Below are 15,229 nucleotides of genomic sequence, written 5' to 3' on the forward strand. Positions count from 1 at the left end.
TAACCTTTGTAGGATTTTCCAGATAAGAGAGGGAAAAATCAATTTAATCATTGTGTGTGTGTTCACCTCATGGGCTCTGCACATGCTAATACACCCATTCGCGCTTGAAGGCAAAATGTGGGCAAATGATAAATAGCACACAGCTAGAGAGGCAGTGATGTCTGCAACCACATCACGTCCCTCTCTGCTATTGCTGAATCCCACTCATTCCTGCTATAAAAGGGCTTAGAAATGTTTAACATTACATGTGCTCCCTTCCATGAAAACATTTTTGATCAAATTATCTTTTTTTTTCTTCTGTGCATGTATTTCATTATTGACGCTTTTTAAAAAGTAACCTTGGCTTGCTAGTGAATATTCAATTCATACAATGCCCTTCAGGAACACTACAACAATCTCTTTCAGCTAAGATGGTATTGTGCTCATCTAGCTCTTTTCAGGTTACAACAACAATTTATCAGGATGATTAAAAAACAAAATACTGCCATTATTGTCATGCTCCCTGAAATCCAGGCAACCTTATATTTCTAACTATTCAGTTTGTGGCTAGAATATAGCAATGATTCAAAACCTTTGGAAAATACAAGGACATTCTTAAGAGGAAGTGAAAATAATAGCATGTCAATGTCTTTTGAAACTGGTTGGCAAACGATGCAGTGAAATGTGTGCAGGAATCAAAGAAATAATGCATACAAGGCAGTTTATCTAAAGCCTTAGCAATAGGCACCCCCATCTTCTCCCCCTCTCTACAGAGAGACTTTTGAAAGCTGCTATTATACAAATAGTCTATATCAAATCTCAACCACAAGAAAGTAGGGTACTTCTGCAGCTGTAAAGCCTGAAGCAAGATATGAAAAAAAAACACATAATTGTAGTTTTGATATTGTTACTCTTGTTGGCACATTTGGGTTCATATGCCTGCAGTTCAACCTTCTCAGCTCTAAAGAAATCTCAGGTCCTTTTTTTTTTTCAACCAGTTGGCCACACATACGTCTCACACTCACATTTTCCTTGCTCAATAAAAGCCCAATAAAAGAAGCAGAAAAAACAGAATTCCAGTCCTAAAAGAATGAAGGAGCATTTTTGTCGAGATTTGTCGGGATTAAATGAAGGACACATTTGACTTTCCTTTGTGCTAGCAAATTAAGTTTATGCAGGGTTACAAGTGCACTTGTGGGACAGGCCCATACTGTTAGGCTTATTATTGAGGATTAAAACATAAAAGTACCAGTGAGATGGCTACCTTTGTACAAATTATTTCCTATTCTAGGGATCCCAAGTCAGATATGAAATTCCTGGCTGGCATCACAAGCAATTTTGTCATTTAGTGGAAGACCAGAGCACATTTTTAATACCACATCTTTTAAAAGCTCTTCCTTTTGTTTTTCAGAAAATTGCCTTTGCCTCTAGTTTGTTTAAAACAAGTTTTAAAGGCTCAGTTTATCAGTATAACAAGAAACATAAAAGTTGAAGTTTAACTTGAAAAAAGTATTTGCCTCAGTGGGAGATTTGTAAGAGGTCTGTAAGATCTCTCAGAAAAATCATTTTTTCTGTTTTCCACCACTGTGTAAACAAAGACCACAGTCCAGTTCTTAAAGGGTTACTGCTGTGAATCCTTGTAGCTTCAGCCTGCCATTAGTGAGTGAAGAGAATTCAGGTATTTATAGTAATTGAATAATACCCTTCCCTCCAAAAATGTCTAAGTACTAAAAAGACAGACCACAAATGGCAGACACAGAATCATGTAAACCCAGCTGGCACTGCTACTTTCTACTGTATTTGATCAACAACAATGAGCTGACGTGGCAGATCTCTGTCACAGATTGCATGCATAGATCCCTTCCTCTTCTCTCGCTAATGAGCCTGTCACTCAGCAGTTCATTTCGAAGCCACACTTGTGTTTTTTGTGACTTTCATATGCTGCTCCCAGCTGTTCAGCTGGTGGCACACTGGCAGAATGCATGCGGGTATCTTGAGATGAACCACAGCTTAATCAAAATCTTTGTCTCATTTTCCATGAATACAAGAACCTTCCCACAGCAGTTCTTCATTTTTCCCTGTCTTTTTTTTTCTTCCAACATCCTCTGCTAAATCCAGAGCAATGGAAATCTTTCAGCTATTTGAAAAAGGTTTCAAACAGAAAATGAATATGTGGTGTTAAAGCTTTTCCTATCAAACTTTTATTTTCTTACTCAGGATACTTCATTACAAACTATGTTGTAATCTAAACAACCTGCAGTATGAAATCGTTACAAAAAATGTTAATGAATGAAAATGAGTAGAAGTAGTACTTTTTGTCTGAATTATTTAACAAAAAGTGTTTTTCTTTAAAGGACTTCTGTGCTCCTTGTTCTCTTTTCTGTAATGTAGGGACATTACATTACCTTGTGTTGTTAAATGATACTTCTTATTGACTTCCAACTAAAAAATGTATAACATTTGAACCAAACAGAATCTACATTTGATATTTTTACATTTCTCTATGTCTACAATTCTCTATGTCAAAACTGCTTCTGGAGTTGTTCCTCTCATGTGAACTATGCTATATGATCCTTGTGCATTCTGTAGTATTTACCTTTCCTCATCCCTGCATAGCTACTGCTCAGTCCACTTCTTTTCTTCCTGTGTCTATATAGCCAGATGCTGAAGACCATCAGGATAATCCAGCAGGCAGCTCCGATTCCTGCGATGAATGCAGGTTGCTTCACAACGTCTGAAATCTGCTGAGAGAGTGTGCTCACTGTCTCCTCATTACCAGTGATCCTGCCATAGGAATCTAGGGAGGAGGCAGAAAAAGATTAGATAAAACTTCAAATAAAAGAGAAATAATCCCAAAGACTTGTTTTTTATATATTTCGTCAAAGAAAAAAATCTAAGGCAAAAGGCCTAGAGAGCAACAGATGAGATGTTGAACATGACAATTCACTGTTTTTTCTCTAACATATGAAACCCTCATTCATCTGACAACTAGGTCTCAAGTGTGCTGCATATAAAGCAATCAAAGAATGTAAAGACAGAAAAGCTTATTTTTAATCTCCATCTTCAGAAAATCTACTTAATGTTTTCAGGATCCTTAGGTTTTGTTACTTTGTGAGTACAAAAGCAGGGATTAACATTCAACCTAAAGGTTTAATTCAATCTCATAGTACTTCTTATTTTTGCAACAATACCTCATGTACAAGTTGTGGTCTGGCAGTTTAAAATGTTCTAAGAAAGGAGTTTTAAAGCTTAGTAAAAGAAATTTAACTGGGGGTAAATTTCACACAGCTATATTAACATTTAAGGAACAAGTTATAGGTTTATTCCATGCTGAAAAGAGAAGAAAGAAAACACAACATTTCGGCCGTAGAGCCTTTATAGCCTTACAAACCTAGTACCTCTTATGATAAAATGGATATCACAAGCCACTTTCAAACACTAATGCTCTTGATGAACCTTAAAAGTATAGAAAATGGTGCTTCAGAATGCACAAATAGCACCAGTATAACACCATCATAACCCTTTCACACACCAAATGTGACAATGAGAGACTGACTTTCAGGACTGTCGTGAGCAGATGGCTCTGCTGGCAACAGCAACCGCATTTACAAAATCACGTCCAAGAAATAAATAAAACCAGTTTCATCCCAAAAAGTGGGTGTGGCTGACTTTATTTTTCTTTTAATCTTCAGTGATTTATTACAGAAGGATCCATGTAGTTGTCAATAATGGTTGTACTTGGTCCTACAGCCTTTGTGGTGTTGTTGTTCCAGAGCTAAAACCAATCCGGGTCCTTCGAGGAGTACTTCGGTGTGTATCTGAATCTCCTGAGCTGACTTTTGACTGAAATGACAGCACCGGCTTTAAAGATATGCTTCTATTCATTTTGAAACCTCTTCATCCAATTCAGGATTGAAGGGTAGCCAGAGCCTGTCCTGGCAAGCAATGTGCATAAGGCCAGAAACACTCTGGACAGAACAACAATTTATCACAGGGCACACATACAGACACACATATAGTCACACTAGGACCAGTTTTCCCAGAAACCAGTTAACCTACCAGTATCTCTTTGGACTGTGGGAGGGAGCTGGAGCACCCAGAGGAAACCCATGTAAACCTAGTGAGAACATACAAACTCCACACAGATAGTGCTGTGAGGAAAGGGCTAGGCATGTTTTACATTATCTAGCTTACTTTGAAATTTAAGAAAATTGGGACGGTTGTAGGTCGACCACTCCAAGGATCCGAATGATTTACAGACAATGGACCAATTAATTCTTAAAAATTTTGCAGTGCAATATATACACATATATTAGCATATATATGCATATATTAACATAAGCAACAAACACCCTCAAAATAAACACTGGTTGCAATAATGCAATAAGCAATAATGAGCTCAATTGCAGTGTAAAAGATTTAATAAAAATAACAAAAACAGATGTAGCTTGATTCATGTTTTTGAGAAAGACTTGTGGCACTCTAAAGTTAGATAAGTAATCCTAAGCAAACTCAAAGTGGCTTAGAGTGATAGCAGAGTAGTTTGAATTTGCACTGGAATTCAGTAAAGGATGTTCAAACTATATGATATTTTATGCAAAACAATCTTACAGAAGTTTATTACAAAGAACATAAACAAATATCTAATCGTGAGTTGGCTATGTTATCTAATTATAAAGAGCCATGATGTTGCTCACAAGGTTTCCTCACAAACACATTAAGAATATTATATTTCTCCTGGCTGTTTCAGATCATCGGAGGAAAGCTCTTGTTCTTCCCAGATCGGTGTCTGGTTGGTACAGAAAGACAGTGTTTCTTGATGTGTTTTTTTTTTCCTTTACTCTTACATAAAAGCACCTCATATCTCCCCAAAGAAAATTATTCTTGTTAACTTGCAAAGTTTTTTTTCCTGGGTTCTTTTTTCATCTTGAGGTCCTTTTATCTTTCCAGAGACTAACAGTTCTCTAGAGGCTCAAAGGTTTGCCAGTGCAGCATTTCTTCATCCCCTCCCCCAACCCTGGCCATATTGTAGCCTTTTTTTACACTTCAGGTTTATTGATTTCATGGTTATTTGGGGAAGGTTAAGCTGGGATGTGCAGGAGCTTGTGGTGAAGTGCTGTTATGTGACTAACCAGCTGGGGAAGAGAAGCAGGCCTCATCTGAGTAAACTGTACTGTGACCAATGCATTAGAATCACCCTCTCTGTGTTTCACTACAGTTTTTCGCTTGGATATCAAAAAGCAACAAATGCCTATGTTTTCTTCCTCCAGTGAAATGGCTTTGCTTTGCTCATGCATTCACCCCTTTTATCACATTAAAGACTCAGTCTGCATTTTTCATTCCCTTGCTAAGGTTTAAAAACAGCTTAGGCTGAAAAATAAATGTAAAATGACAGCACTCCTGCTGGGGACTTAAAATGCCCCATAATGGATCCAATCTTCAGCAAGTGTAATAAGTGTAAAATATAAATGCATAAATGCAATGCTGTACCACATCTTCTATTGGATGGGGTTTTTCCTTTTATTTTGATCTATGTTTTCATGCTTGAGAAAGGTGATGGATAAGAACACAAGTGTGAATAGCCTTATGCAATCAAAAGTTTTAAAACTGTTTTATCCCGTACAGGGTCATGTGGGTGCCGGAGCCAAATCCAGCAGGCAATAGAAGCAAGCCAGGATACACCCTGGAGAGGACGGCAGTCCATCACAGAGCACAGACAGACACAAACACAAACTAAGCACACAGTCTCACCAGGTCCATTTTTCCCAGAAGACAGTTAACCTACTGGAATGTTTTTGAACTGTGGGAAGAAAGCTATGTGAACAAGGAGAGAACAAGTAAACTACATAAAGATAGCACCACAGCAATTGAACTCAAGGGTACCTCCATAAAGTTGCCCCCACACACTCACATGTAGCTTCCCCTGCACTACAAATAGCACAAACAATATCACCCATTGCATTTCATTCATGAGATAAAGTTTCTTATTTTTTGGGGTGTGGCGTCACTTTGTGACGTTGCTATATTATTATATTATGAATATTATTATGACACCACTATATAATCTTTAAATTGAATATATAGATGGCCCCACAATTGTATTTTAAATCTAAAGTAATGAAGGAACTTGATTTTTCAGAAAGGACTTGATTGTTACACAAGAGAGTGAAACTTGACATAATCTGTTACAGTTATGAATTTTAATTAAAATAATTTCTTCTGTGTCCTAATAAGGAGAAAAAAAAGTTACAGGACTCTTGGCTCTTAAGAGACTGTCGATGTAAACTGAATATTTAACCTATTGTGATATACAAAATTAATAAAAACATCAATATATTATAAATCTTAATTAGATTTTATTGTTAAAGAACAAGTTTATGTATTTAAGATTTCAATAATAAAATATATTCAGCATTTCAAACTGAAAATAACATTTTGTAAATTAAATTTAATGTCTATAGCTGACCTATTGGTCATGTGATTTGCAATTAGTTTCCTTTTCTATTACACTTCAAAGTGGCATTCCAAAGAAAATAAAAATGGTTGCAAACTGCTCCAAAGTTAACTTGTGTTTCTTCAAACAAGAAGGAGAGTGAAAATAAAAGTGCAGCCCACACCACCCCCCACCACTGCAAGGAGACAATGCTCCAACAAAGCATGGAACACTCCCTCCAGTGCTACAGTCCGTCAGAAGTTAAGGTGAAATAGGCACTACACCAGAAAGCACCTTAACAGCTTTGATGAACCCAATAGATTATAAAAACCACATTTATATCAACCACTAAGATGAAAAAAGGGCAGCAAAACATATAAAAAAATAAAATTTAGATTTTAAATTTTAGAAATTAAAAATACAAAGTTAAACATAGTGGCTTTAAAATTAGCATTTAAAAGTAAATATTGTATACATTTAAAAAAAGTTATCTGCTCAAGAGCATCTTTAAATTACCTTCCTAATTTCGAGCATCCTGGTGATTGGTGGTCTGGAGGTTCATCCATTTTATTACTTTATTATTAATATTATTTTAATATTTAACATACTGTGATTTATAAAATGAACAGAAATGTGAAAATAGTTTACATCTTATTTTATTATCAATCTTTTTATGCCCAAGGAACAATTGTTTAAAGTACAGCTGGCAAGGATCGAACACAGGCCCTTTCGCATGAAAGATGAGAATTCATCCACTGAGCCACCAATACGTCCACCGTGATTTTTTATTACAAATTGTTTTTTCCCAATGTAACCAATGAATTTCCCCAAATTAACCAATGACATTAATTTTGTATTAATATTATTTCATTTAACATACTGTGATATATAAAAATAACAAAAGTGTCAATATATTATACATATTATTTATTTTGTTTTTAGAGAAAGAGCATTTGTTAAAAACAAAAGTGGTGCCCTGACAAGGAATTAAAACTGTGACCTTCCAGGTGGTAGGCAAACACTTTACCTACTGTTGTATTTTCTACTACAGTAGTGTTAGCAAAATGTAGTTAAACTAACATGTCAAAACTTTCCCAAAATAACCACAAGTAAATGAGTTAAAAAAACAATGCAGTTGTTTACATGCCTGGTTAATACTGAGCCCCTTGGGAATATATTTTCTCCCATATTACAGATTAAATAAAGCTAATGTTTTCAGTAACATCTAATGCGCATCAGGTGCCACCTATTGATCATCTTTAAATCACACTGCAATGTGCTGCAACATGTCTAACACAGCAATGGGTTCTAACGTGTGCTCTGAGTGGCTGCATCTGTACCATGGATCCAGTGCCAGTGATTAAAATGGGGAGCAATCCTGATTCTAATGATTCAAGATAATGTAAATATTAATATAAGCCATTTCTCGTCTTATTTCTGATTTCCAGTTACACTTTAGTGTTTGTTCAAAGTTCTTAATCAAGCTTACTCTCTAGAAGAATCCATGAAAAATAGCCATGAAAGTAGAATGGCATAGTGGGATGCCAGCAATACGATGTACTTTAGAGAGGATCTGATTAATCCTATCACCTGTTACCCAGCAAGACCCTTCTTCTGTCTTAATGAACATCACTAGTAGTGATTCTGGTTATCTCATTTATCTGAAGAACTAATAATCCAAAACCACATATAAGATTCTCTTATTCAAGAACCTAAATCAGTTTTGCTCCTCTGAACGTTATGGGATATTACCTCAGCTATAACACAATGCTAACCTTGTAATTGGAGCTCTTACCTGTCAACCACATTGCATATTCTATATGCCAAAGAAAGCTCTTAAAGTTTTGGTTATATATATATAATTCATATTATAAAGCTCATGCAAAACACATACGTTGAATCTATTGGATTACCTGATTCTGCTTTCTATAACTTTCTCCCCTGTGTTGTTCTCATTGTGTCCTTTTGCAACAAGATTTGGCGAATGCTCTGAAACACTGCTTTTTATGAAAGGCAACGTCGTAAAATAAGAAATGACTGACATACAGATTTACTAACAGAGAGTGCTAAAGCAAGGGAATCTGAAACAGGGAGTCCAAATCATGAAGCCAAGTCCTGAGAGGATACACATTATGGGATCAAGCCTCGTACAGGATGTTAGCTGCCTACCACATTGCAGTTTCTCCTTGTTCTTGTTTCTCCAAAGAAAAACTCATTTTCACATTTTCAACCTCTTCTGAAATTCCAACCACAGAGTGAGGGTATTACCAATGACAATTTCAAAGGATAAGAAAAAACAGGGATAATCATACACTGCCTGTTTAAATGAGCTTTATAAAAGTTAAATGCATACAGTACTGTTTAACTCCCTCTTCATCGCAAAGCCCACTGTATGCCATAAGCAAATCTCTGATGATTTATCATTGTATTTTCTGTTTCGTATATACTGCATGTTTTGTTCTAGTTACTGTAAATAGTAACGATATAATTTTTAAACTTGTTTTATGTTTTGCACACTGTTATATTATTGTATTAACTGTTTCCTTTCATTTATGCCACTCTGCAGTATGTGTTTTGCATTAACTTTATAAAAGGACATAACATTGTTAAGACATAAACGTCTACGTTTAAGACACTGTTTGTGAGGCAGCTTTAAGTTCATGCTCTGTGACCTTTGAAACCCTATATTGTTGAAGCTCTATCCAATTTTGCTTCAATGGCTGTAAGATGGACGTGGAGAATAGGTCAGTTGTGTAGGCCAGTCTGGAAGCATGACTTACCGAGCTGGATGAATCTTGACTCACTCTTCACACCGGCTCCTGCGCCAGTGCTGGCCGCCACCTCCACAGTGTAGCGGACACCTGGGGACAGGCTGGGGATGACCACTGAGAATGTAGATCCATCCACTGTCCGGTTAATGTGGTACCTGCTTTCATTTCCCAGGCACCATATCTGCACAGAAAATACAAACTGCATGAACACATCTGAGGATAAAAATCCTCACACATAACAGATTCAACAACCAGAATGATCCATATAGTTTTCTTCTAAGTCAATCACCACTATCTCCCTACACTTTAAAACCTGTTACAAAATCTTGATTGAGAGTGGACTGGCCAGTAAATGCCTTTGCAGGTTATTTTTAAAGTTCTTTTCTCTGCCTGTTGACCACTAATTGTTTTACCTTAAGGTGTGTCTTTGCAGCTGTAATGTGTTTGATCATGTGTCATGTTTTATTTATCCCCTACAGAAAAGCCACAGAACATTACAAAAAAAGAGGGCACTGTCGTTACAGAAATGCCTTGTGCTCAAGCTGTGCATGCTCCACAGCATTACAATATTTTCTCCATCTAATAGAAACAATGAAAGTAAAACAGAAAAGCTCAAGTAAAAAAAAATCTATCTTTCCATCAAATTAATACTTAAGAACTGAATCATTTGGTGTCCAACTGAAAATTATGAAAGTTGTTGTCACCTAAATCACTGTGGGATACATGCTTCACAAATCAATCTTTAAAATTTTATGAATCAAAATGAATGGTTTTTCTTTTTATAAATGGAGGCAATCTGATCCACAAATATACCTAGAAAATTCTTTAATTCTGTATTTAATACCCAAAAAACAATTACAGATGGAAAAGGTTAACTATATTGAAATCAAATGAGTTATTTTTCTTTTTTTTAATTTGGCATTAGAGGTTTTTTTCTCAGTCCTGTCCACAGAAATCCTTACATCCTGATTTGGCATTGTGTAAGGATGCTTGTCTGGATTGAAACACAAATTTGGTTGACATTTGCTTTGCCTTCCACATCCCAAATCATAAAAAAAGTTTGTCATATTAACAGGTCAGCATCACTTCTATTCTCTATAAGCTGTAACATGAAAGAGGAGAAGACTACATATCTAATAAGCAAAGCTTTACTATGTACTCCATTTAATAGCCATGAAATTACACTGAATTCCATCTTGAGAAAACACTTTTTGAGAAAATTAACAGGTACCCAATTTGTAAACTGACTGCATAACCCTTGCCACCCACAACAATTGACATTCAACAGCACCATTACCAATCAAAATAAAAATTGTAATTTAGAACATAACATTAGGAAAAGACATACTGTATAGGTGAGTATGAAAGCATGGAAGAACATCAAGTTGGATATACCTAGGTTACACTTTAGAAAAAGAAGTAAGAAAACTTCACTTAAATGGACAAAAACATGCCACTGATTCATCTGTTTATTTGTTTTAATGTAATTTTTTAAATCTTGAGTCAGGCATGAACTTATATAATGAATTGTTAAATAAAAAGAATTATTCAAGGTGGCATTATCGGAAGATAATAGGAATGTATTATGATCAACTACAATATTCCCGCTATTTGTTTTTTTCTCCCAAAAAAAGTAAGATAGTTTGCTCATTTTGCTCCTTTTTTATTCCTACTACAGTTTTAAATGTAAAAATGGACCCTATGTACCCAGCCAGGTTTTTTCCAGCAGATGGAGCTGTCTCTCCACTGTTCTCATCATGAATTTGTACCAAGTTAGGAGATGCTTGTTACCTTGTACTCCTGTACCACTCCATTCTGGAACTCCTGTGGGGGCGGTTGCCAGGAGACCAGGATGGCTGTCCCGTTGTCATCGCTCTTTGTTACAGTTACCCCCTGGGGAGGGGCGCTAGGAGCTAGGAGGAAACAGAGACAGCCGGTCTTGCTGTGTTTAGATGACAAACACACTTTTTATAGTTCTGTTCAGTTCAAATTTCAGCTTTTAGTGTACAGGGCTCTCTTACATAAATATAACTCTAACTAGATTTTGTTTGGGGACCTCATCTTTCTTCCTTTGCTTAGAACTAGCAGGGATTTCCCTTATATTATTTTTTTTTAATGGGCTGGAAGGGATCACAGCAAATTAAAATGCAAGGCAAACATATTTGCAGACAGGATTCATCCAATTAAGCTCAAGAGGTACCTGTTTGTCACAGTGGAAAAGCTTTTCAGCCTTCCTTTTAAGAAGCTGTTGCCAACACAAACACAAAACAGTTCTATAGTATGTGTAGTATTAAAACACTAAACAAAAATAATGGTAAGTTATTTTTTTCTATTGACTGAATATTAACGTTATTAATTACCAAATCAATAAAAACGAACATATATTTTATTTATCAATCATTGCTTTTGTTACAACCTGAAAAACATAAACATAACTAGAATTTCTTGTAATCCCAGCCCAATGAGTATAATTACAAGAATTAAAGCTTTGCATAGAATATGTAATTAACCAGTGCTTGATATCTATCAAAACAGTCATATCCTTGCAGAGCAAGAAAAGCCATGTACTAGACACTATATCTGTGATCTCACGTACCTTCCTCTAGAGTTTTAGCCACTTTGACCTCGCTGTCAGTCCCTTGAAATTCGTTAAAGAAAGGACGGACTTTGAATTCATACATGACTCCTTTCTTCAGCTGTGGGATGACTGCACTCTCTTCTCCAGGTGTTCTAACTTCGAACACAGACCACTCTGACTTCACCTGGCCATCCTGTATGGGCCTGTAGATGATCTTGTAGCCTTGAATGTACTGGGACTGCTGCTCCACCTGTAAACAGTAACAGCAGACAATTATAGCCCATGTCTTTTACTGTTCACATTATCTTCAGATATATTTACACAATATTGAAAATTAAATAGAGAAGAAACAAAAAATGGTTACAAACAAGGGGAGGCCATTTGGTCCATCTAGCTTATTTGTCAGTTAGTAACAAACTGATCCAAAGATCTCACCCAGCCATTTGTTGGAGGAAATCAATTTCTTTTTGATGAAAGGAAAGACAACTAAAAAAAAACACCAACTCAGATGGTGATTAAAAAATACACCAAGTATATGCTCTTTTCTTTGCTCAATCAATTCATATTCTTAATTTTTCCTTCTACGCTCTCCTATTGGCATAACTTAGTTGTTTATTTATCTGAAAACATTGCATGTTTTGTTTCTATGTATTATTTCACATTTACAGTATATTAAAAACACCTATAATAACAAAGTAAAAATGCTGGTACTGTACATGCTAGTTTGGGAGAGCCACGTCCAAGTCAAACAGGGGGTTAACTTTCCTTCCACAGCTATTTGAAAAACCAAACCATGAGCTCATAATAATGTGGTTCCTAAATGTCTGTAAATCGTTAGACATCAACAGGCTGGCCAAAACAGCCAAACTGGCTTCATTTGTGCCACCCTTTACGAGTCTGGCAGAGAAGGTCATTTGCAATTAGTCAAACAATAAAATGACATTCCAAGCTATGCTCAAAACTTAAGTTATGTCTGAAAAATTACTCTCTGATAAACCCGTGAATACAGACAGCCCAGGTTCACAAGAAGCATTTACAGATGTTTTCATTCTTTAGCTTGTCAGTGTTTTCCTCTCATTAGTTTACATACTATCTGAGTATACAACTATTTTTGTCTAAAGTTTTAATTTTCTTTATGCCTACAGCAATGTTAAAAGAATATAAAAAGCACTTTGTCTTGTGTAAAAATGGCAGCCAATTTATTTTTTGCAATAAAGAATCTTATTTCAGGTGGTCTTTATTAAACACAGTAACGCGGACTTTAAGCTTTCAAATGAACACACCCAAACCCAGCTTCTGGTCCAAACCAAGTTTGGTCTTGGCATATCTGTGGCCTACAAAGAAAGCAGCCAGGAACCTCCCTCGGTTTTGAGGTAGATAATTGTAACATGTAGTTTGTAATGATGACAGAGCAAAATAAGTATTTTCTGCTTTAAATACAACAAAATAAAAAAGCTCATGTATAACACAAAAAACAGCAAATAGTACAGGGAAATGTTCTCAGCATGAACAAAGTATTTTTATTTGACTTCATTGAATACTTTTCTTAATTAGGTACATCTTTACCCTACACAAACTGTGGGTTCACAAGTTCAAGCCAGAATGAATGGACTCTCAGTAAAACCTGGAAAAGCAAGTGAAGTCCAGAGTGTCACTTCCAGTGTTGCGATGAGACATGCTGGCGTATTTTCCACAGACCATCTGCAAACTATTTCTCCCAAACTCACTGGCAGGATATTTCTTTTGTGTATTAAATTAACAATGATCAAGTGTTTTCAATATCTGAGGGCATTTCACCAAACCTTTAGTCTGGAATAAAGCATTATTTTCCTTCACAGCAGACCTCTTTGGCTCATGGAAAATACTATATTTAGAGGCAAGTGATTCTTAAAGTTGTTTTTCAATGCAGTTTCCCCAAATTTCAGTTGGACAGTATTTGTACTGCCATGTATTCTCCATATCCCAGGTCCTGGTAGACATTTTTGCACTTTTGACAAGAGCAACTCTGTGTTCTGTTGAAAATAATGGTATATTTTGGTATAATGGTATGGATCCAGCAATTCAGAATCCACAACAAATAATGCAGAACAATGCAGTATACATAACACATTGCAACATGTTGTTGTTTGTATTTTGTTTCAGGCCTGCACTACTTTGTAAAAAATGTCAGGTAATGAATGCAGTGAATGCTTAATGTCACGTGTGGAGGTTTCTGGGCTGTTACCTGAAAACACCTTGTTTTTAATCCTGATGAGTGCTCAGCCTTGTAGGGACAATCTTTTTCCAATTATAAAATTCAATTTGTTTACTTCCAAATTTTAATAATTTTATACTGTATATTACAGTATGTTGAATATTAAATTCATATTGAAAAGTAGGGCTGTTTTCTAAAAAAAAATATTCAGTCAGATATTTGAAAAAATAGCTGATTATTGTACCTTGCTGTGAAATTTTTTCAGGTTTACATCTGCATTAAAATAAAATTAATTAATGTTGTGTTAATGCTAATTTCAACAAGTAATTAGGAAATAGTTTTGCTTTAGATTTTGATGATGAAAAATATATTTCACATATACTTTAGTGGCTTCAAAGCCATATGGTATCATACTGTTTTTACAGTATATATATTGTAACGCAACGGGGTTCAGGTGGGCGCCCTCGCCCGCTGCCTACACAGATCGGCCCCGCACCATTGGGGACGCGAACCCGGGCCTCTGGCGTCACTCAACAGGGACCCAGCTTGGTGAGCTAAAGAGAGATCTCTCCGCAGCCTAGCGGCTGTGGTCCTGCTATTACAGGGAAGGGCGGTGACGTCACTGCTTCTGGTAAGCCGGCTCTTACACAGTGCCTGTCAGCCGTATGCGTTACACTCTCCCCCGCTTAAGTCGCCGTCCTCGGCGAAGGGCTATCCCACCCCGCTTCTAACACCAATGTAATGCAACGGGGTTCAGGTGGGCGCCCTCACCTGCTGCCTACACAGGTCGGCCCCGTACCGTCGGGGACGCGAACCCGGGCTTCCGGCGTCACTCAACAGGGATTTTGCAATTTGCAAAAAATGCAAGTGCTATTTAAAACTAAGATTCTAATCTAAACTAGATCTGCTATGCGCTGATTACACTCTACTGATGCGGACAAGAGCAATTATCCGCATTTGAAATTGCCTGTGTTGCCAAAAGCATATGCAATTATTACAACATTTATGGACATGTCCAATACATACCTACTATACAGTATATATTGTACTGTTTATACTATATACAATTTATTTTACACAATATATATCTACTGTATTATTGGACATTTACATACATAAAACATTCAACATTATTGAGAGACAGGCATACTGTCTGTTCCTTGGGCCATGACAATAGATTACTCACTGTATTATTATTATTGTCACTGTTGTTGTGAGACTGTGGGACAGTTTCTACACTGCCTTGCATTTAATCTATCACTTAATAAAAAGGT

At 36.4% G+C, this 15,229-nt stretch overlaps 1 protein-coding gene across 5 annotated transcripts in view; it reads right to left on the minus strand.

The window, feature by feature from the left end:
- robo1 (roundabout, axon guidance receptor, homolog 1 (Drosophila)) overlaps nt 1-15,229 on the minus strand; it is a 507,989-nt gene that overhangs the window by 25,631 nt on the left and 467,129 nt on the right. For all 5 annotated transcript variants that reach the window (XM_088639703.1, XM_088639701.1, XM_088639702.1 and 2 more), the window contains 4 exons: nt 11,780-12,011; nt 10,975-11,096; nt 9,193-9,364; nt 2,576-2,776 (listed from right to left, as the gene is read on the minus strand). In XM_088639703.1, coding sequence (XP_088495829.1) covers nt 2,576-2,776; nt 9,193-9,364; nt 10,975-11,096; nt 11,780-12,011 — 727 coding nt within the window. The remainder of the gene's footprint in view (nt 1-2,575; nt 2,777-9,192; nt 9,365-10,974; nt 11,097-11,779; nt 12,012-15,229) is intronic.

Source organism: Lepisosteus platostomus, chromosome 7 (genome assembly GCF_059453375.1).
Source record: "Lepisosteus platostomus isolate fLepPlt1 chromosome 7, fLepPlt1.hap1, whole genome shotgun sequence".
Taxonomy (NCBI): Eukaryota; Metazoa; Chordata; class Actinopteri; order Semionotiformes; family Lepisosteidae; genus Lepisosteus; species Lepisosteus platostomus.